This window comes from Plectropomus leopardus, chromosome 12, assembly GCF_008729295.1.
Source record: "Plectropomus leopardus isolate mb chromosome 12, YSFRI_Pleo_2.0, whole genome shotgun sequence".
Taxonomy (NCBI): Eukaryota; Metazoa; Chordata; class Actinopteri; order Perciformes; family Serranidae; genus Plectropomus; species Plectropomus leopardus.
The window spans coordinates 21,720,292-21,744,973 of NC_056474.1; the positions used below are offsets into that span (position 1 = coordinate 21,720,292).

At 39.0% G+C, this 24,682-nt stretch overlaps 1 protein-coding gene across 3 annotated transcripts in view; it reads left to right on the forward strand.

The window, feature by feature from the left end:
- The window catches only part of LOC121950872 (cAMP-specific 3',5'-cyclic phosphodiesterase 4B-like), a 66,550-nt gene that overhangs the window by 3,490 nt on the left and 38,378 nt on the right, over window positions 1-24,682 (forward strand). For 2 of the 3 annotated variants that reach the window (XM_042496955.1, XM_042496957.1), the window contains exons 2-3: window positions 11,163-11,314; window positions 17,394-17,641. In XM_042496955.1, the coding sequence (XP_042352889.1) occupies window positions 11,273-11,314; window positions 17,394-17,641 (290 nt within the window). In that variant the 5' untranslated portion in view covers window positions 11,163-11,272. Of the gene's footprint in view, window positions 1-3,798; window positions 3,859-11,162; window positions 11,315-17,393; window positions 17,642-24,682 lie in introns of those variants that run through there. The other variant, XM_042496956.1, reaches the window with a different exon arrangement.

Consider the following 24,682-nt stretch of genomic DNA (forward strand, 5'->3'; position numbering starts at 1 on the left):
CAAACATGTAGACCCAACGCATTTAACTATTAAGTTGCACTTTTACTGCGCTTGATGTTCTACTGCTCCGTCTGCACCCAGAGTACGCTCTGTGCTCTGAGAATGTGGTGCAATGAATGACTGAACTGGGTATTCTAATCAATGGTGCAACTCCAAAAATAGAAAATCAACATGTGACGGCAGATGCTCTAATTGTGACAGGCCGCCATAAATAGATAATTGTGTGCATACCCTGCCTTGCAGCCCTAATATAGATATCGATAAAGATAAAAGTGCCAAACAAGGAAGTGGTAGGTAGGTGTATGATGTGTGTGGGGTCTATCAAGGGTCGTTTATCTAAGCAGTCACTTCACAGAAGGAAATACTGTAGCCAACCTTTGTAAAGGAGGTGGTGCATCATGGTTTTTTTCCATCTCAACCTCATGAGTATTTCCATGACACGGGTCAAAGCTGTACACTGATTCATCTCTGTCTCAGCTGTCATCTGAAGGATTTTCAGCCATGTTGATATGGAGGTTGCCAATTGGTGACACTCACCAAAGGCCCCCTCTGTGCCCCAAATCCTACAGACTCTGCCAAGCCTTCTGCTACCTCCTTACTCTCTGAGTCAATGCTTATAATTCACTCTAAACGCTTTTGTCAGTGTAGCTGGAAAGTTTTTTCTTGTGAATGGGTGAAGTGCTGACACAGACAGTACTTCAATCGCAATACGTCAATGGATGTTAAATTGGATGACATGAATGCGATGGGGTAATTGGTACATATGTGTGTGGGTGTTTGGATTAGACAGAATGGCACTCCTTCTTAATTATTTAGCTTTTTCAGCAATCAAACAGTGACTCACGCAGCGTCAAAGTTGCCATGTGGCGAGATGTGGCCCACTAGTTATTTATTCCTTTTTTCCTTTAATTCTTTGATAGATCTCTTTTTTTTAATGCAGTGGCACAGCACTAAACACTCAAACAATTTAGCATTTACTCACCCCTTTAATGTAGTTATAATAAAAGAAAAAAATTCCTGGTGATGACCAAAATAGTACAAGAGCGATTTTATTACACCATTACACAACAGAGATGAAGTTAATCTACAAGGCAGATAAACTATCCCAAAATGGGACCATATCAATTTTTATGTTTGTTATACCTTTTTAAGACAACTGAAAACTGATCTGCTTCTACCAGTTTCTGTAACATTAGATTTAAAGAGCGTCTTTCTCATGACTCATCTAGGGATGATATTTGCAATGACAAACATATGGTGTGACAGCCGAACCATCCTAAAATGGTCTTTTAGCCCAGCGGCAACAGGCTCACAGTCTGGCCTGTCCAGTCTCTCTCTCTGTCTCTCTCGCTCTCTGTCTCTCTGTCCCTCTGTGTGTACAGTAGGGCAGTGGGTTCCCTGCATGTGGCCTCCACACTGACGTCATCTTTCAGCTGCCACAAATTGGCGTGTTGTTTCTCTGCCTCCTCAAAAAACTCCTCTCAGCCTTCACCCATCTCAAATATTCCTCTCTGCTGGAATTCTGCTTCTCTTCACTGAATGCAAATAGAAACAGCAAAGTTTCCACCGTGAATTACTTTGTTTTTTTCAGTAATGAATAATCCAAGTTGACAAGTGTTGATTGGCATTTTGTTTTTCAGTCATGGAGCTAATATGGCTTTGGGGGTGAGTGATTTTTAAAAAAAAAAAAAAAGGTAGAACTGTTGAATGATGTTTGATAGCTATCTATTTTAATTACATGGTAGAAGAAATGATGTTGACAGTTTCATTCTAGGAGTTAAATGAAAATTGACAGTTTTGCTTTACGATAATACTGTATTTTAATTTAGAATATTAATCTTTCATCAAAATAGCTGCAGATGAATTTCCTGTCAGTCAATGAATAGTTTGACCAAACGTTTCAGCTCTACTTCAATGAAAAGGCGCTCCTGTGAACTTGTACTTTTCATGTTGGAAATTCCAAATTTGTCTGTCCCTCTTTGTGGAGAGGCGATTCATAGCTGTAATAATTTCAGTAAGATGAAGTGCATTTATTATCCTAATGTTGTTATTGCCAGTCTGACACCTGCATAAAGTGAATCAACTGCTTTGTGTGCTGGACATGCCCACACAAACAGTGTGGGAGAGAGGGATAAGATTAGAAAAGTGCCTTAAAACTTATTGCAGCCTAAATATTGATTGGTATCATATTCTGTGCTGTATGAATTCCATTAAGATGGATGTGTCTCACAGAGTACTCGCCCAGTTAGGGCTAAGAGACTTCTAGCATGAATTGTCTGTAAGTAAAAAAACAACTGAGTAACAAATGGCATCCAGTGGCACCTAGTTGAGTGTTGTTGTTGTGGTACATGAAAGTCTGTGTTCGTCTCACTTATGTTTGTTTACGTATCATATCAATTGTACATGTAGATATTTCAGAAATAAGAAAAATGAATGAAAAGTCTGTTGCAAGGGTCGGATATCTTTTCTTAAAATCAAATTCAGTTGGTAATCCACAGCTGCAGTTTGGGATACATTTTTTTAAGCCATAGTAACAAAAAACTCCAGGAGAGATGTCGTGCGGTTGCAGGTGTGATTTGCATTAGGAGCAATAATAAATGGATGCATATGCTCCTGGCCATTCATGTAATGTTTTTCTGTTGTCTGCAGCTGCTACATCTAAAACCACTTTGTTTTCATAGAGCGTAATACAAAACCAGTGAAACAAAAGGCTGCACACCATGGCACATGGTTAAAGGATAGGTGATCTGGACAATGACAGCTAATCATTTTGGTGCAACACCCAGAATTCAATGAGGTTAGGTAAGGTTGATTTGTTGCTGGAACCAAGTTCCTTTGTCTCTTCCACGTCGGCTTTATTTTTCAGTTTGCTACTTGAATGCAACATGCACTGTATTTCATGCCACCTGTGCTGTTATATGGCAAGTACACTGTGACTGTGTCATCAAAATAAGATAAGTGAGTTTGAAACTTTGTGCTTCAGGCAGCTCAATCTGTAACCTCAGGGCCTAAAGCGACAAGGCCCACATTATTCTCCTTTCTTTTCTGCTTGCTTCAAGGGATTGTCAAAAGTGTTTTTTTTTCACCTTCAGCTAAACTTCTGAAGATTAGAAATGAAAAATAAACAAAGATGTTTAAATGTTTTCGTAATGCAACATTATATCAGTAAAATGATCCAGTGTAGTTGTGATATAATAAAATACTGAAATCGTGTCTTTGAGCTAAATATATATATAATGTGTATAATATATAAAGTGTGATGGTGGTTTTGGCCTCAGTGAACTGAGTTTCAGTCCTTTCAGCGAGCTGTGTTTCAGGCCTTTCAGTGAGAACCACAGCAGTTTGTTTCAAGGTCAGAAGGAGAAACTCTATCGGTCTATCTCTATTTATGTATCATCATCTAATCAGTGGCAATAAAAAAGATTGCAGAATCTTTTATTTGGTCTTTAAAGTATAGCTCTGTCAGAATCTAAAGGCAAGGCTTTTTTCATTAGAGAGAATTTAACTTTAGAGAAGAGATAAACTTTAAAGTATATTTGTGGACATTGAACATCAGTGACTGAAACGCTCATTTTTAAATTAGTTTAGACGAGTGATGCCATTAGTGGTGCTATCCAGGGGACATTATGTTCAAACTGCAGATCCGGAGGTGTGAATAAAGCGGGCGTGCTGTTTTGATTGAATGAATGTGGGCAGGTCCAACAGAAAAACAGGACCTGCTACAGTTGTGTCAACAGCTGTGGTGTCTTGTGACTGGTGCTGCCTACTTCTCCATTTAGAACTCGCAATTTGATAAGTGAGTATTTGAGGGCTTACATAGAATACAGATTAGTTTTCCACTGGATGGATCAAACCCGGGTAAGTGAAGTCAGTTTGCTTAAAAAGTGCCTAGTACTGCCTGTTCTTAGACTTTTGTTCCTAATGTTTTCTTCAGTTCACAGTAAATTTGATTTCTCAGGTTGTTAATGAGTGACCACTTTAAAGTTAACTCATCATGGTTGTGGCACACAGATGGCTTTGAAAGCCTTCATTGTTTGACTTCAGAGTGAGGGAACATAATAATGCAGTTCCACGCATGATTTGGGTGTGGGTGTCCAGCGATTTTAAATTTTTGACGGCGACTGACTTGCCCTCTACAGCTCTCCATTGTGCACAAAGGGTGTGTAACATAGATTGACTGGTCAGATCAGCAGATATTCTCACTGCTGCCAGCAATGCAGTCTTATGACAGAAGTGCAAACACTGGTTGTCATGATAGTGTTGTGAGTTGCCCTTTTACTGTACAAATTGTCAGAGCATTTAGGTTATATACGACACTCATATCATCCAACACAGATATATTCATTTACCATACTTACTTAAAGTATTAATGTCCAGAGCCAGTGGAGATGGTGAGTCACTGACGTCTCTTCCAGGATACACAGGGTAAGAGGGATTTTTAACCAGAGTTCAAGTGATTACAGCCTAGTCGATATTTTGGTTGCTGACTATAGGAATAGTTATGAAATGTAGTGCCGTGGCATTTCATAGAGCAGACACATATAATACAGACCTGTGATGTGTATTCAGCCTTGGTTGGACTGTTAACAGCGGTGGATGAAGTTCCTGAAAGCCATGCTTGAGTAAAAGTACAGATATTTTACAGAAAACGACTTTGGTAGAAGTCTCCTATTACTATATCACTTGTGTAAAAGTCATTAAGTATCTGATATTCACTGACAAGTATCAAAGGTAATTTTATGATATTAAATGTACTTAAGTATAAAAAGTACAAGAAGGCTAAATGCTGGCAATAAAAAAAGCAACAGTCAGAATTTTGAGAATTCACACCATACACAGCCTTAAAAATGGAGCCCACATTACATTCGAAGAAAATAACATTTTTTTTTGCAACTCAAAGGATTTAAAGAACAAAATGCAGTTTTTCTTTCCCTTCCATTCCTTAATTTGTCTGTCCATTCTCTCCACCCTTCCTTAGTTTCTTCCCTATTTTGCAGTAAGAAACTTAAAATGCTTAGGGGAAATGTAGTCAGGTAAAAGTGTATTGTAACAAAGTATTCTTACTTCGTTACATTATACCACTATCCGTTTATATGAAGCAGTTGCCACTCTGTCACTGTTAGTAGAAAATCCAGTCTGTAGTTTAGTTCATACACTTCAGTGGTTAACCAGAGAGTTGTGGAGTAACACTGAGCTTCGTGATCAAAGGAAGTTTTTCTATGGTGTCAAAACATCAGTCCACACGCACTCTCTCTCCATGCCTCTCTTTATCTCTCTCTCTGCATGGATGCACTAAAGAAAAGGCCTAAAAATGCCATAGGCCTATGGGAGTATTACACATACCAACACCAGGGAAGGCAGACTGCAATACATGCAAAGTGTCAGCATAGGAAGAGCAAAGGATCTGCTTTAAGATAATGCTGAAAAGTTCTCATTTGCAGCAGTAAGTTTAACATGTGATGAAAGACATTTAAAAAAAGAAAAAGTTTTGTTAATTGAAATTTCAACACTGATGATTTCCTTTTTTCACTGTGAGTGTATATCGTTTTTTGGTCTGCTTGATTTCTTACAATCTGTGTCGTCATAAGTATCGATCTTGAAAAGATCAGTTGATCTGAGCAGGTCACTTGTCTATCACATAAACAATCCCATTAACACTCAATTCACACCTGTACGTGATTCAGAGTCTGTCTATGCTTGAAAGTGGGGTGCTATATATAACACAACGGTACATATATTTCTGCAACGCTCTTAATGAATCGTCCAGCTCCATAAATAGAGAATTTATTTGTGGCAAGGGATGTTTTATTGTGGCAGCCCATCACAAATAATTAATTGTGTTGAAAGCCTTGATTGACCACAATATGACATGTAAAACACATTCCAGAAGCTGAAAAAACACAGTAAATTGGTATTTATATTTGACAAATGACATAAATGGTAAATCAACCATTACCAATTAATGTCAGTCCACATTAGTCTTTAGGAAGATGATGCAGTTAATCTGCTGCAGAGCCTTTTCTCTCCATTATATCCAGAGACAACATACTGAACTCATACATACGTAACACATACTTTTATCAGCTTTCAAGCTAAGTCCACCCATGGCCCTTGCTTTGTCCTTGAGTTGTAAATTAAGCAAATGCCCAGCAACAAGGATCCCTGGTGTTCTTTTCACAATCCAGCCCAAATCCTTACAATCAGCGTCTCGAGTGCTGCCTCATGACTGCGTGTTCTGTTGCCCGTTTCACATCTACAATCAATTATTTGTAGAGGTACAGGCAGCTACCATGGGGATGAGAGGTTTACTTGAAGCTTGTTTCTCTAAGAAGTGCAGCAGTGCATTTCAATCCAGTCTTTTCTCCAATGATCTTCTTTGATTTGACGGATTGCTTGAGTTTTAGGTTTAAATGCTCTTAGGAATCGCATTGCTTCCCTGGATGTATCCGAAGATCTCTGACATTTTCACTGAAGTGCTGCTATCAAGAAAAAAAGGCTAAGCAAATACATTTTAACAAACATTTAATTTAATTTGTTTTAAAAGGCTTACCATTTTCTTGGATGCAGGTGCAGGTATCTATTTTAATAATCTTCAAAATTGATCTTTGATGTTTCATTTCAGTGTGCTCAGCCCTCTGAACATTGTTTTTTAATTGAACCATGTAAACACAGAGGATTTTCAAAATGAGTCCAAACATTGACACATGGCCCAGTGCAATATAAGAGTCTGTCAGGATTCTGGCGAGATACTGGTTTTAAGGTATATCAAGGGATCAATTAGTTGTTTGGTCGATAAAATGTCAGAAAGTGAAATGGTGGAAAATGTTGATATGTGATTCCCAAAGCCCAAGATGACGTCCTGAAATGTCTTCTATTGTCCACAACCCAAATACGTTCAGTTTTATGTCATGGAGGAGTAAAGAAACCACAAAATATTAAATATCATTACATTAAATCACAAATGACATCACATTTAATAAGCTGGAATCAGAGAATTTTGACTTTTTCAATATAAAATTACGTAAACTATTTATCAGTTATCAAATTAGTTGTTGATTAATTTAATTGTGGACAAATAATTGTTTTACTCGTTGGAGCTGTATGCCACAGAAGTCTATCGAACATTAAACCTTTCAGGCTTTTGGAATAGTGTTGCATTGTTTTGCGTTGCCTGAAACTATGATGTTTTTCTCGCACTGGTAGAAGTCCGTGGAGATACCACAATCTTTGAAAAACAACTTTTGTAGTACTTAAACAAACAATTAAATGGGGTCTGTCACCTACATTTCAAAATAAGTGGTCTCTCTGAGGCTGACAACTCCCCTAACTGCTTGGTAGAAAATATAACATAGCTGCACAGTTATGATATAGAGTACAATGCAAGCGCTTCTTATTTTCTCATATGGGACACATTTGTAGAGCTTTCCTCTGATAGTTTGTACTAATAGGTTCAAAGCTTTAAAACCAGTGTAGGATCACACCTATCATTTCTTGACCTGGATGACATGATCTTACATAACCTCTTAAAGTTCGTCTTCTCTGATTGTGTGGTAAAGTACCTGGGGTTCATTCATTAAATGACAGTTTGTACCAGCTTGACCTTTTATGGAAGGGTACAGGACAAAGGGTTATAGCGATCTGTATTGATATAAATAAGTTCATGATATGCACTTGGGAATGATAAAAGAAATTTCTGAAATAGTGCTTATTGAGAGAATCATAGTTTAAACACTTATATGACAGAGAAAGAGCCTTGGGTTTGAGAGAGAGGTTATGGGGTTTCCTTTGGCTTTGGGGTTTTCCTTTTTTTTTAAGTGTTATCCAAACATTTTAGCTGCACTGGTAGTGTGGATTTAAGGATAGCAGTAGCAGTTGGTTCACAATTTTGACTTAAATATTGACTATTCAAAGTTCGTAGAGGATAAATTCTAATAACATTGGTGATGCCTTGACTTTTCATCTAGCACTATCATTGGAACAAAATTGTATTTTTTCCAATACAACCAATGACCTTCACATCAGCCTCAGCTGTGCTCAGTGCTAATTAGCAAATGTTAGCATGCTAGCACACTAAATTAAGATTGTGAACATTATACTTGCTAAACAACATGTTAACACTGTCATTGTGAGTATGTTGGCAGGATGAGATTAGTTTCAAGCTCAAAGCACCATTGTGCCTAATTGCACCCTAAGATTACAGGGGGAATTCACACACTGATTGCGCTGCTCTTGCAGCTGCTAAACATGCACAAGTAAAACAAAAAAGAACTCTTCTCAAAGCACCCGCAAAGGGTTAAATGCATCAATAACTGTGCTGCCAAGCAAATAGCATCTCTGTGTTCCTGGGTTACTTGCAAGTATTTAAATGAGGTAATATGCATAAATATGGTGCAAAATTGAACCCTGTCTATGCAAATGAGCCTCATTGCAAAAACTGTTCAAAAAGATCAATGCTAATAGTACGGAAGAGGATGAGGGTCAGGCAGGAGAAATATTTTTGAGGGGAGGAAGATCTTTTTTTCATTGTGCACATCGAGGAAAAGTCAAAATTATGAGAATAAAGTCGAAATGTCGAGATTAATTTTGAAATATACTGTTGAAAAAAGTCTTCAATACTTCACAAATATTTAAATCTTTGAACCCTGAGCAAATTAGTTTGATTTATTCCTCGAAAACATGGGAAAAAGGCAAGAAGCAACTTAGCAAAAGATTTCCTGCATGTTGCAAGATTTAGTAGATTTAGAAATATTTTTAAAAGGCTTCAGAGAAATATCCAGAAAAACTATATACATAACTTCATAACTACATATAGAAAATTATATTTTATTATTATTAAGCACTTTTTTTCCCAGGTCATTCCCTGTTTGTTTTTGTTTTTATTTTTCAAATTTCAGGTATTTTTTGTAGCTTTTTTTCTTGCTAAAGGTTAAAGGAGCAGAGAAATATTGGCATCAGATTATGTTGGTTATAGTTTCTGGAAAAAAATATTACATAAATACATAACTTTAATGAGAAAATGATTTTAAATGGTTAACTCCTTCTACATTCAATTTTCCACCTATAGTGCTTTCTGTGTTGATGGTCACAATAACAACCCAAAGAGGTTGCCCAAAGCCCAACCATCTTCTTTAAACCTCCATATCATGAAGTATGAAAACCTTAAATGGTGTTCTTGTAAAACATAATGGACACATCCATGCAAACTCATGCATTATTAAGAACGTTTCTCTCCTGCTGAGATTTGAACCAGCAGCTGAATCTTGCAAATGCTCCAAACACTAAACCCTCTGTCATCTGCAGTCGTTTTCTCTCTCATGTCAAATTTTTCACAACAGCTGAGGGCAGCAGGAAGCCACACATACAGACGTTGTTTAGAAAACTACAAACAAAATTGGGTTTTTTGTGCAGCTGAGAAATGCTCTTTTTTATGCCACTTGATTTGGCAGCAGCTGGAAATCACCAACAACAGTCCTACACTTACTTTAACACAAGGGCACGGCACCTGTTAAACATGGGGTGATGTGGGGGGAACACAGACTGGTGATCAATAGTGACACAGAATATGTCGATTCATTTCTGTCACAAAGATTGGTCACTCATGTCTGCCTTTTGGTGGTTTTCCACCAGCTGTGGTCTTTCTATTATTGATGAGTGTACGGTGATTGCGTTCACAACAGACTGACGTACAAGACTGGACCAACAGACCTCTGGGCACATAAACTGTGCACTCTTATCATGTACCTGTCTTTATTCAAGGAGTCATTCTAACAAATTGTATTTTATTCAGTAATACTTATTAGAGTGAAAGGAACACTGTTTTTGCACGTTTAACTCTTTAAAAAACGTTATGTATTATGTGTCGGACCTCAGGAAGATTGGCTCATTCTTGGGCTTTACCTACTGGGGATCCTAATGAACTACAAATCACACATATTAAAGTGTCCCTATATAGAAAATTCAGAATGTATGAGTTGTTTGGACAGTTTTCAACATGAGGGTGTTTCAGCTAGCAGGTAGCAGCTAATGTTGCTAACTCCATAAACAGCGCTAAACAAGTGCAAAAGGCTTTGGGGAGGGATTGGAAAGAAGTAAAGAGGAGCTGGATTATAAACATGATATCATCATATGTGTATTATTAACATGATATGAACAGTCATTTCATAAATATGACGGTTATTGTCAAAACCATTATATCTTAACTCCCCCCAACAGTGTTGTCACCTTCTAAATTAGGATACATGGAACTTGTGTGGAAACAAATAGCTGTCTTTACCATGAAGGAAATTAGTCCTGGCACAATGCACTTGAGTAAAAGAAAATAAATAGAAGATGGAATAGAAAGAGCTGCTCTTAGAAAAGAAAGTGCTAACTTTAGCAGCCCTTCTTGTCTTTAATTTATTTATTTATTCCTACTGTAGATAAGTCCTACTGTGACTGCCCTGCCAGCACTTTGAATTTTGTCTTGAATGGAGTTATTGCCATTATCATGCACATATGTGGGTTCTTATTGGTGAGCCTGGAAAAGGTACATGATTTTAATAATGGTCATAGTGAGAAAGCTGACTCACAGCTGTAAGTTGATCCAAATATGGTCAAGGTGTGTCGTGAATGTTCGGTTAGAGCAAAGAAACTGTAGCCAGAAAACATCAGGTCAGTTGTTTCATGCTGACATCTTTCTAAGATCTCTCTTATGCTGTTTTTCCAGTGAAGTCTCCAGACACGGTAAACAATCAGTTTGATTGGCTCAGTTGACTGGAGCTATTGCTGTATTAACCGAATTAGCTGCCTCCGCAGTCTGTAGCTGAGACCGTCATAACAGAAAGCAATGTTCTGTCAAGATTATTATATATTCTCGTTTATTTATCAGAAATTTGTCATGGTTTCCGGCTAGAACTGTCCCTCGCCGTTTGGTGATGCCCACTCTACTTGTACAAACTTATAACTGCGGAGATAGGTAATTCATCACAGTTCATGTGATGTCTGCGTTTATGTCTAAGTTGTGTGTTGCAGTCTGTGATGCAGTGCAGTGTAGACTGGCTACAGAACTGCATCACCAAGTCAGAACAATAGCATCTGACAACAATTGCAGACATGATGTCCTAACTTTTAAAACTGGTTACTTTATCACTGCCCTCCCCATCCTCTCTGCCTCCCATGTGCAGGCGTACTGGTGAAGCTGCCCAGAGCAGGAGAAGCAGGAAAGAGCTGCGTTTTCTGAGAGAGGATCAGAGTCGGAGAGAGAGAGAGCGAGTCTGGCTGAGCATCCCTCAGGATGAAGAAAAGCAGGAGTGCACAGGGGGTTACACCAGGCGATGTAAGTATTGATTTCTCCAGCTGTCCATCTGTGCAACATAAATCCATCCATGCATTCATTACACAGCCACTCGTGATGTCTTTCTATCTGAGATTTGCATCTCGCCTCCAAAGTTTATAGCCTAATTCTGCAGGTTGCACAGGTACTGTAAATTGTGTAACGTTTGCCTTCCCTCCGTTTCCTCCCTGAACAAGGATACAGTGAGCTCAAGTGGGAATACAGTGAGGCAGCAAGGTGCAGTATGTCTGTGCGGTGGTCGGTGACTCATAAACAGATGACTGTACTGTACACAACAGACCGCTATCCAGCAGGACACGCTGCAGAGAGCGAGATTGGTGTGTGTGTTGGAACAGAGAGGGGGGAGTGAAGGACAGTGTTTTGTGTGTGTCTGTGCATGAGAGAGAGAGTTAGGAGGACAATAGAGAAGAAGAGTTGAGGAGTGATGCAGAGTTTAGAAGGAGGCAGAGAGGGAAGAGGAGGGAAGGTGTTAAAAGACGGTTCACACCAGGAGACATTCAGGGTATTAGACTGAGTGGAAACATGGATAAGAGGAGGAAGGACAGAGATCTGACAGAGCGGCCCATCTGTTTCTCCTCCACGCCACCGGTGTTTATGACTGGGCAGGCAGGCCAGATCACTTACGTTGACATTGTCCAACAGGAGCTCAGAGGCCAAGCTGCATCCTGGATGATGAAAGTTTTCCTGCTGTGACTGGCCTCCATCACCCTCCAACCCCCCTTACATTTTACTCAGTATTTATGATAATGCAAAAATATAGCAAACCTCTAATGGTGTTTCTCACTTTCAGGAAATTTTACTGTCACAAGCACCGTGATTTACGTGATAGCAGACACATTTTTTGAAGGGCCGGCGCCTTGTTTCAGAATGAAAACCTTCAATTAATACCACCTAAAATGCTTATTCCACTCTACTGGCAGGAATGTTTGTGCAGGCTACTTGAAAACTTATCCGTATTTCAGTGAACTGTATTAGATAGTAATACTACTTTCAGCAGTTGCCATGCACGCAATAGTTCCCTGGGATGTAACAATACCAAAAGTCATGGTTAGATATTACCATGATTAAAATATCAATGATAAGTTATTTATCGACAGAGAGACTGATTAAGTAAGAGATATAAAAAGAAGTAAGGACAATAACATTTTCACAGGCCTCCGTTCTGCTTTCTACTGTTTTCTAACCTGCTTTTCAGCCTTCTATTACATTAAACGTGACACCAAAAGAAAAAAATACAGTGACAGAGCTGTGTACACGGCTCTGGTCCACTGGCAATGGGAAAGCAGTCTATTGCCTTTTTTTAAGCGGGTTTTACAGCGTTTAAAAAAAAAACATGCATAGCTGCGTAAATTTTGGTTGAAAAAGAGTACGAGAGTCCGTTGTCTTGACTAGTATGATTGTGCTTTCTGCTGTTCAAACAGAAACAATACAATTGGGTTTGACATTAAGCTTTAAAAAATGAATAATATCAGCAGGGATTTATCATAATTAACATAAATAATATTCAGTTAACAGACAACAATTACATGGCCAAGACAATTCTGACCTAAACATTGTTTAATTGCCTGTTTTGCTTTGCACTTGGCTAATATTAAGTGGTTTGTGGAACATTTCAAGGCCAAAAACAAGACCAACACTTGTTTTCCCTTGCACAGCACACTTGAGATCAGCACTGCCACGATGTTATGGATGTCTAACAATAACACACATTGTTTTCACAGTAAAGTGGATAAATATCCACAGAAGGCATTCAGTATCAGTTTTAGCAGTATGGGTTTATTTTACAAAGTTTCCAAAAAGACACTGAAGTTCAAGGATGGATTACAAAGCTTTGAAAGGGATACAGTTGCACTGACTTCTGGGCAAAAAAGTCTCAAGCGACATTCCAGTTTACTTGTACCAGGCAAGGGTTAATGTCAAACCTTGACTTTTTTTGATAAGGAGAGAAGAGTGCAGCCATAAAATGCCCCAGGGAGGACGTTTCTGTAGGCCAACTTGGAAGCTAACATCGCCTTGGTTACCCCGTCAAAAAGCCTATGGGGTTTTTCCACTGGATTTTGGATCATTGTAGAAAATAAGCTCTGTGGAAAAAAAAAATCTGATACTTGCATGTTTTGTTTGGCAAGATAATCTTTACAAATGAATGCCAATTTCAGGATTTTTAAAGCCTACATGCAATCTCCGGAAGTGAAACGCTAATGTTTGGCTATAAATCAACTACGCTACCACTACGAAGCTGTAAAAGCTGTGTTCTGCACAGTTTGGCTTGATGACGTTCTATAATTTCATCTAGCCACTTCATATCAACAGTTTCAAAGTTCAAAATGTGAAAGCCTCTTCAGCTTGTGTTAACTGCAAAGGCTTCCCACCAAAAACCCATTCAAATTGACTTTGAGACGAGGGAACCGGAGGTGCTGAAATGCTAACTGATTTCTGGGTTTTAGGACTCATTACTGAGGTTCTCTATACCAGCAAAATAACCATCTAATATTACATTGCAAGTCCACGACTTTATTGAGACATTTACTTACAGCGACAGCTATAGTTGCTGTAGTTTCTCCCAAACCTTTAAGATATATGTGAGGAACTTTAATAGCACCAGGAAAAAATGTTTGTATGTCAGTTTTATTTATCTTTTTTTTATTGACAAATTTTTAATATATTATATAAAATGACACAACAAAAATATTAGAGATAGAACAATCAAGCCCCGAACGTGTATCTATGATTTCCCATTGTGTTTTTACACATCACCTCTAAAGGTGTCTCATTTATACCAGTGTCTTTAAAAAGGATTTTTGGAGGTAGCCCAGAGAACGCTGGAGTTGTTTAGACTCTGCAGCCAAGAGAGGCCTTTCATCTTCATCGAGAAAACACCCACTCCACCTCTGTTTGACAGTGGAGATACACTACCTCCAATTCAGACTCATTGTTTTGCCTTTCATCTCAGTTCTGTCCTTTTATGACCATGTTTCCGGTGCATATGATGAATCCCGGTTCCTAAGTTTACTGTTGTTTTTCAATTCCAAAATTATCAGCATCCTTATCCTACTGCTGGTTTATACACAGACGTACACTCAGGGTGACTCAGCAGTATTTTCTCAAGTGGACCGCAGACATGGGATCAATGCAGAACTAGAATTACATGTCCAGATGTCAGAGCTGCAATCAATACACAATTGATACTGCAGAATTTGGCAGTGAGATAGGGAAGGCACTGTGACATATTGACAAGAGACTATTTAGATCTCTCATTATAACGTTTGTTTGACAAGAGTGATTGTGTAAGTGGAAACGGTCCCAGATCAGAACAGTCATGTTTTGCCGGAGTTTATTTTCGCCCTTCTTCCTCTGTGACAGGGAGAATCTATCTTAAACAGACCAGCACAATGAATCAGACAAATTGCATTTCCTAGAAGGAGCAGGGGAGTCAGTAGAGCTGTGTTTACCGACAATCAGAAGGCAGACTCACTTTCTAACGGTCTTCTCCGTTCACTCTGTCTCCCCTCTCTTATTCAGAAACTCTCTATCCCTTCTTCCTACTTTGCAGTTTACTCTCTCATTCATGTTTCTTCTGTGCTTTTTTTTTTGGCAAATCATTTCCATTACTGTTCATCACTTCACTGGAAAGAGGACATGGGATGACTTCCTCTCTCTGTTGTTTTTGTCTTTGTTTATTTCATAGATCACTGTTCACTCATCTCACACCACACCTCTCTTCACTTCACTCATTGATTATTATTTCAGTGTTTTCCCTTTGACCTTCATCTCTTGTAGGACACTCAAAACTCACTTTCAAATCTCAGTGGATCTCTCTGGCCTCTCTGAAGAGCCAATTTGGACTTGAAACATACTTTTCTCAATGCAGTAAAGAGACATTATAATGTGAGCAGTTACCAAGAGTAAAGGGATAGTTCACTCCAAAATCCAAACTTCATATTTTTCCTCTTACTTTTGGTCCTATTTATTAATCTAGGCTGTTTTGGTGTGAGTTGACGAGTGTTGGAGATATCGGGCACAAAGATGTCTGCCTTCTCTCAAATATCAAGGACCTAGATGGCACTGAGCTTGTGTTGCTCAAAGTAGCTAAACACACACACACACACGCACACACACACACACACACACACACACACACACACACACACACACACACAAAAACAAGATACTTGTGAAAAACTCAACAGTAATGTCTCTTTCCAGAAATCATGACCTGGTTATATGTAGGAACTATTTTCTTTTGAACAAACTACACCCGCCAATCTTATCACTGCGCAGAAGGAAGCGTGCATCTGCTCATCGTCGAGTGATTTGTGCTCCTGACAGCGTGTGATGTAAAGTTTAATGGCATCTTTCTCAGCTGAGCTGTAGCATTAGCTAGCTCAGTGGGGCTACATGAAATATCAGTAGATGCACGTATCCCTCTGCGCAATGATGTGAATGTGGTTGTATTTTGGTTGAAAAAAGATTCATAAAAACTGCTCACAATGAGGTCTGTGGATTATCTTGAGTAACCAAGTCAAATCTTTTGGAATAAGACATTGCTGTTGAGTTTTTAATGTATTTTCTGAGGGCTTTGTGCACCACAAGACAAGTATATTTCCATTATACTGGAGAGAAGTCAGACATCCTTACGACCGATATCTCCAACACTCGGCATCTCACACCAACACAATCTAGACAGATAAATATCACTACACGTAAGACGAAAAATATGTATCTTTGATCTTTGATCATGTTTTCTTTTTTTTTCTTTTTTTTTAATTTTTGGCAGCTGTTCAATTAGTAGAAACAATTAGTTGCTTGATTAATCTGCACTTTTGATTATTGTTTTAAATTCAGAGGTTATGCTTCTCAAATCGTCATTGCATTACTATGTCCACTAGAGAGCAGTGATAAGTTGATTTTTCACCTATAGACTGTACCACTTTTTGTCACAATTATTGAAAAAGGATTTCTATCAAGATTGTTATTTATGTTTTGTGACTAAAAAGTAACTGTTGGTGAATGCCTTGTTTTCATGCCATTTTTAAACTCCTAAATAGCCACATCAATATTGGCTTCAAACACCAGTATCAGTTGGGCTGTAGTACCTGATGGCAGCAAATAACTGCATTCAGGAAAATACTGTCATTCAAGAGTGAGTTAACAGAAGATCTTGCGCAGGCTTGTTCTTGTCAAATTTGTGGTGAGCTGTCAGCCCTGATGGTCGAGAGGACAGACTGTAGCTTCACTCTTTCGCTCTCTCACACTCACAATTCCTGTCAGCCCAACAGACAAATATTTTCTTGTTTGCTGAAGCCCTGTTCCAAGAATTCCTCGATCCCCCATTTCGTGTCTCCCCATCTCCCCAGTTTATTTGAAACCTGTCGACGAGTTTCATTTACACTTGTGCTCGGTGAACATAAAGTGGAGAGTGATGTATGCAGAATGGGCTCAGGCAGCCTGCCTCTGTTTGCTCACTGCCCTGGCTTGTTTACAACTCGTCATTACAATGAAACACCCAGCGCTCCTTACCAGAACCTTCAAACTCAACCAGACACATTAAACACACTATTTATATTCACCACTGCTTAATAAACATATCGAATGGCAGCTCAGATGTCAAGGGCCTGGAAGAAGCTTTGATCAAACGGTTAATTTTTCTCTGTGCAGTAGAGCACATAAAAACACGAATGTAGCCAATACACAATGTATGACAGTATTAAATCTGGAATATGTGCAGGTTAGGTAGATTGTTTAGTTAGAGTTTAAATATTTGTACATCTTTGAGTTGCTGTAGAACAGTTATGTTTATGTGTGCTAAATGGGTCTCATAAATCTCTACTTTTTTTTACCCAGAGTCTTTTATATTATGCATTACTTATTTCTTGGTTACCTTCATAAATGTCCTTTTCATTGTTTTAACTTTGCATAATCTTTTTGTTTTGTTTGTTCATTACCACAAAAACACAATTTTTGTTCACCACAAAGCCTATCTGGAGGGATTATTATGAGCTAATTTCATGGAAAACTAACCCATGAAATTGCCGTTTTTGTCTTTTCTGTTTTTCGCCCTCAGGAGAATAAGGAGCCTCCTGCGGGACAGTTTCCCACAGGCAGCACACTCGGCGTAGAGGTGTGCAAAGTCCACAGGCGATTTTCTGGCAACCTGCAGCTGCCTCCGTTGTCATGGAGACAGGCAGAAATGGAGAGGGACAGGGGCAGGCCGCTAACACCCGAAGAAGATCCAGTGACTCGTACCAGACCCACAAGTCTGCCCATCGCCTCTTTGCCCCGCATCGACATCACACAGGCTGACCCAGACAGGTAAGGCTCAGAAAAACAGAAACTGATCGTCACAGCGATATAATGTTTATGATGCAGCTTTCATACAAAAGTAGTGACACCGAATTGTATATTATTTTGTTTATATAAGCTTTTCTAAACTCTTTTTGTATCTGTGGCAACTGTCAGGGAAATTCAACCACAACAAAAAGACACAACAAACTACACACATATCACCCACATCTGTTCAACAGAGCTGCACTGGGAGGTTTGAAGCATCTCAGGGCATGGGTCGTCCGCAAAGGCGATTCCCCTATTACCTCTGTCATGATGGTAACAACGCATATTCATTTATTAGAGAAAGTGTAACGCATCACTAAGAATTTTCCACCCTTTCCTAGCCACTCAGGACTCACTGAGCAGTGTCAAAATCTTAAAAGTTTGTTCTTACTGACTAGAGACTAGAGAAGTCAGTATTTGCTTTCCATAGCCAAACACCCATTAACCGCTAACTAACCGGCCAAAAAAAAAAAGTAAAATGACTGAAATACAAGAGGCCGTTCCTTTTATACCAGTGCTCCTTTGAATCAGTGATCTTTAGCGCCGCATTTTAAAGCACTTTCTGTTAAGAGGTGGTGAAATTTTAATGTTTGCGATGTAAATGTCTTGTATTTTATTTTCTGCTGGTTCTGTTGACAAGTGGCGTTAACACGTGGAAACATAGTGCCCACTGCCCACCATCAAGCCTCCACAGGTTAGGTAATGTTAGCTTTGGCAGCTCTACACAGTGCAATACCCGGGACGGGTGGGAGCAAGCCAGCAGTGCTGCTCATATCAGTAGTTACAAAAAAAAATGGTGGCCACCCTCCGATGTCTCCCAGGTAGCCCCAGTGATTATTCCGTTTGAGCCTCAAAACTGCACGAGCATTATTAACTATATTAGCACCACAAGCTCTGCTGACTGTTAATGGGGCCAACAGAGCTAACAGTGATTTTTAACAATGCCAAAGGAAGTTTACAGCTCAAAATTGAGCTGCTTACTCACTGGTTGACGTGGGGAAGACTGGATGGTGGGCACAATATTTCCTCAGCAGTGCTGTTGGGTCAGGACAACGTTAATAGAAGGAATTGTTAATAAGCTGCACTGCTAGCTACCAGACCCAGGTGGTTTCTATCCACTCCAAATTGTTTGTCTGAATCCTCTCTTGTAAAAAAAAAACACTTATTTTAAAGTCCCTTGGCAGGCTTTCATCGGTTACTTAGTCTACATACTTATATTCATTTGGTTGGTATGTCCTTCTGCTCACACTAAAATAAAATCAAAAATTTCATAGTTTTCTTGGCATTCTGGAGCAGAATTTTCAGAACAACTTGTGGGAGGCTGGAGGTTTCTCCTGTCTGCTTTGGACATTGGATTTGCAAATAAGCAGCAAAGTTGGCAGTCACATTTCTACTTTTATTTTGGTTTGCCACTGTGTTTTCGCCACCTTGTTTTCTTCTAGTTGTTTCTTACAGTCGGAACTATTACCCTGTGTCCCGGAGAAGAACCCAAAGTTGCTAATTTCTGAGACATCAGATGGTACAAAATAATTTGGCAGTCATCTAATTGAAGACACTGTTATTGTTGTGTCTACCTCTTAGGCTGAATAGAGTGGGCCTCTGTTCCTGTGGTTGCATTAATGCAGGCAGTATGTACAAAAGGGAGTTTTTATGATGGCTGCCATGAATGGCAATTTGCCACAGACACCGCTTTTTCTTTGAACCTCTGTGACTCACCTCTCGAAAACTATGATGATTCTGGGCTCTCTGTGTGATGCATTGTTAGCTGCTTTCATCTCAATAACTCTCATACTCTGCTCCACTTCTTTTTAAAAGCATGGGCTGCATTTATCTGGATTAAATGTCAGGAGCTGGAAAACTTTTGCCCCGCTTATTGCACATCACTGCAGACACTCTGCAACTTTTAATGTTGTTTTCCAGCTGTTATCAATCAGCCAGGCAGCCTGTAGATGATGATGCTGTGGATTTGCATTTTGCATATTGCAGGGGGATGTCTTAAAGATATCTACCAATCAGATTAATCATAAAGTCAGTCTCGTGCTTCTGAGTATATGAGTGAATGTTTGTTAGAGCAGTGTCGTGAGTTTGATCTTGGGGAAGGACAATCCTTTTCTTCAAAGTGTCTCTCTGGCTCCTGATGACAACACAGCAACTCCTTATTTTTTATTTTTTTTAAACATAAAACAAGTAAGAAAAAGAACCTGATAGTTTTCCAAACACTGTGACTTCAACTGTTTCTTTTGAGGGCTGTAACTTTCTAAACGTCAGGCAAAGTGCCGCCACTCTTACTGCCTCAGACTCGGTTGTGAAGCTGCTGCGCTGATGGAAGCCAGTGGAGAGAGCGGGGCGCTCAGGTCGGACCAGGCAGACTCGTGCAGTGCTGCTGTTACTTGTAATCCTGGCCAGGAACTCTCATCACACACTTCACCAAGACGCTTTCGCAAGCAGGTGGTAAACAAGCATCTTCGTCGATACAGGCGCTTCACCGTAGCGAATACCTGGTAAGAATCTGGCTGGTGAGTCTGTTAACTTTTGGCCCTCAACATATAAAGGGAAAAACGAAGCAATATAACTCTTTTAACATTGTTTCAATGACTGAAGACAATAATTGACGTGTACCTATTAGCAGGAAGTAAAAACAGATGACAGTTGATATATTTTTAACAATTTTCTGTTACATGTTAGTTCTGACCATTTCTTACATCCATTTGAGGTAATTCAATAGGTATTTGCATAAGTCTTGAAAGTTTTTTATTTATTTTTTGGAGTATAAAAGCTTCCCTCTTTATGGGAAATGTGTTAATCAAAAAGAAAAAAAAAACAAGACTTATTAAAACTACGGCAGCCAGTGGGGAAAAGGCTCCCTATGGGGCCAGTGTTTGGTTTGTCCTTAGAACAACATGGCGGACTCTGTGGAGGAAGACCTTTTTCATATGTAGATATAAACAGCTCATTCTAAGGTCATGAATACACAATTTTTATTTTCTCTTGATTATACACTAAAGAAAACAGTTGTGAATATTATATACCATCTCTGCCAATAGATATCCCTAAATTTTACACACTGAAGCTTTAAGTGACATCAACAAGAGGAAATTATATCATTTGAGAGTTTGAAGACAACAAATTCAAATGCAGGCATGTTTTGATTTTCTTTGAGAACTTTGGTACATTTTCCTTTCAAACACATTCTCACTCCCAACGAAATCTAATGTGAGGTCAGTGGCCTTTAAAGTCAAACTATGACACTCTGGGTACCCCTCCTGTATCAGTGTCTCATATCGAGGGCCACTGACGCTGAGGGCCACTGATCAAACTTCTGTACTTCACCAGTTGAGAGTGAGACCGGGTTGTTATTACAAACATATCGAGCATAACTTATCCACCCAGTCCTGCAAAAAGCATGGCATTTTAAAAAATATGTGTGTATAAAACATGTTTTTTTCATCTAGCTGCATACTAAGTGGGTGGAGGTGGGGGATTCAAATTAATTGGTTAAAAGAAAAACATATCTGAGCTTGCAAAATATGTTTTATTGGAAGTCCAGCATATTCTGCATTTTAATGAAGTACAAAATTCTTCATTTGGTTATAATAAAAAAATCTCGGAAGTTTCAATCTGAACAGTTTCCATGAACTGACTCTGGTGTGTTTGTGTGAGAGGAAGCAGCAGAAAAAGAAAAGAAGAGCTGTTGCCTCACACTCTTTGTCTTTACTCTCTGTAGACTCAATTTATTTATTGTGTTTTAGAGAGATACAGCAGGTGAGTGGTTATTTTAGGATTTATTTATTAACTTGCACAGACCAGATTTAGCAGTAGTTCATTTCGAGTTGCCAAAAATGTTCCAGCTCTGGCGTTAGATAGAGTCCGGGAGAGTTATTTATTAAAGAGATTAACTGGTATGTAAAAACACTGGAAACAGATGCTGCCGATATGTATCTTGAATCTTGTAGAGTCTGGCCAATCATAATTGACCGCAGTTCCCCCACATATTTTAAGTTCCATACATTCAAGTTTATTTATGGAGCCAAATATCATGTTTGTCTGAGATGGCTTTACAGTCTATACAACGTGCCCTGTCTTTAGACCCTCGATTTGGGTAATGAATTCAAAAAAGAAAGAAACCTCAGGACAAAAAAGCCACAGAGAAGGGATCTTTTTCCTGGATAAACAGATAAATAGATGTTGTACAGAGAACGCAAAAGTAGAATTACAATCTTTAAATATATATATTTTTAAAAAAAAATCTTTTCTAGAGTCTTATGCTGCTGTCTGGGCACATGGTTACAGTGCTACTTTTCTTTGTGTTGAAATGTGCGAAAGATGATGACATTGTTTCATCATAAAATGTCTGTATTTTTGAAACACTGAAAAGTACGAGCTGATCGGAGCAGAGTGCCAAGTGTTTTTCCTTTGGTATGTGCTCTGCTCAAGTGAAATGTCTTGACTCTTGCATGAAAAAAATGCTCATCATCAGGATGCATGATTCTTATTTATTTTAGTAGCAGATATGCTTTTATTCTCTCCAGTCATTGATTTTTCTTTAAATATATATTTGTGTGTGTGTTTATAGTGCAGTGGTCTCAGTTAAGAAAGCCAGCCTGTTTCCTTTTCCTCTGTTATTACTGAGATAATAATTGGAGGCTCTGGTTTTTCTCAGTGTCATCCAGTCACATTTCAGGGTTGCTTTCAGCCTGCTGAGCTGCCTCTTGTGCTAAATGAGCTCTGCTGATGTTGATGTACAATGTATAAACACTGGCATACTGCAGAGTTTACACCGAATTTTGCTAGGAATACACTGTCCTCTGTCAGGACCAAAACATTATTTGTTGTTTTAGGTTAGAATTGGTCATTTTGTGATAAACAAATAAAGTACTTGTCAATGAAATTTCAAATTCTAACAGCTGGGATCTTCTACCCTTAAAGGGGCAGCAATCAAAAATACATATTTTTCCTCTTACCTGTAGTGCTATTTATCAGTCTGTTTTTTGTTTTTATCAGATTATTTTGGTGTGAGTTGCAGACTGTTGGAGATATCAGCCATAGATATGTCTGCCCTCTCTCCGATATAATGGAACTAGATGGAACTCGGCTTGTGGTGTTCAAAGTGCCAAAATGTATTGCCTAAAAATTATTAGTATCGCAGCGATTGTGATTTTAAGCAGATGTGATGTGACTTGAAAGCCATAAGCTGTGCAAACCAGGGCTGTAACTAACAACATTTCTCATTGTCAAAAAATCTTTTGACTATTTTCTTGATTAATCGATCTGTTGTTTGGTCTATAAAATCTCAAAAAAGGGTGAAAAATGTTGATAAGTGTTTCAAAAATCCCAAGATGACATCTTAAAATGTCTTTTTTTGTCCACAACACAATTATATTCAGTTCACTGTGATAAAGGAGTAAAGAAACCCCAACATATTCACATTTTAAAAAACTGGAATCAGAGAATTTTCCTCCTTTTTTTGTTTAAAAATTACTCAGACTGATTATTGATTATCCACTTAATTGGTAGTCAGTCTAGTTATTGACAGCTGATCGATTAATTTCTTAAGCTTTATTGCAAACATGCTTTTGTTCCTGTGTAAATATCAATATTGCTTACTCTACACCATATGCACATTAGTGACATTTTCTAAGTTGACATCATTGTAAACTCCAGTACTTTGGTAGATGTAGATTGATGATGGATGATGCTGTAGGTAGCCAAGCGAAGGGCGGGTGGAATGATGAATGCACTGACTAATCTGCACTGGTTTAATATAGAGGGGAAAAGGACAGGCGGTCAGATAAACAGAGCAACTGTGAGTGCTCCAGCCCAGATCTGCCTGTTGGCGTCTGCCAAGCCTGCGTTATTCCAGCACGTGGCCTGCTACTGCACAGAAAAGGGGTCTGTCACTGTGCGTGTATGAGTGAGCAGCCACAGAATCAGTGCTTTTTGTTGCCTGAAGAGAAGGGAGTAGGTGGAAGGGAGAGAAGAATGCCGTGGAGGTCCCCAAGGTGCAGGGTTGGGCACTTTGACTTCAGCGAGGAGGTGGTCAGTAGAGAACACCTCTCGGCTCCCAGGTGATTTTTATATTCTTTGACATATTTCTGTCTTTTCCTCTTTTCTTTTGAAAATATTTTATTGAGCTTGACTCTCTATCTAGACTGTCTCCATGAGTATTTTGAGCCTTTCTGTCTCTTTTCCCTCTGCAAGGGTCTGTGTTTTGGAATGATTGCATCATTTTTAGTTTGCAGCGTGAAGTTCAAAATTGACTCTACATTGCCACAAGAAACTGCTTCCAAAAAACTTGTTTTTTTATGATTCACTATACCAAATTGTTGCTGTGAGCCTAACAGTGTCTTTGATCTACAGAAATCATGCATTGTTGACAGGCTTATGCCAGATTAAGAGACTGCACTGCTGTAGGTAAAGCATGTTGTTAATGTGTGTATAAAGTTAGGATTTGAATGACGTAAACACAGATGATGTTTATCGCTCTGCCTGTGCGTAATCAGAGTTTGCACATTTCACATTAATCTGAGCTTTACTGGCAGAGGTGTGTGACTGAGAGCGTCTCAGTGGGACATGTGCCTGGTTAATCCCACATGTCACAGAAATGACAGGCGGGGGGTTGTAGGGGAATGTGGGGCAAATGGTGAAGTGACGTTCGGGACAGTCAGTCCCTTACAAGATAGATTTTAGAGGATCTGATTGCGTACTAAGTGTGTTTGAGAAAAGCTCAAACTGTGTGATTGTTTACACGTTTCTTGTGCAACTGGACTAAAAACAGAAAACATTCATGCGTCTTAGATTACTGAAGCTACTCAGGACTTAGTGAGACTTGTTTGTGATTTGTTGCCTCTGCTGTTCCTGCGGGACATTGATACTTTGACCTTTCACTCTTAACTCCAGTCCATCTGACCTGATCATCTGATTACACAATCGCTTGTCCTCTCCTCCTCGCATCCACTCCATGAGGAGTACAAACAGATTATATCCGTCTGTGCATCTGTGGTGGTTTCACTGTGGCTCCAGCAA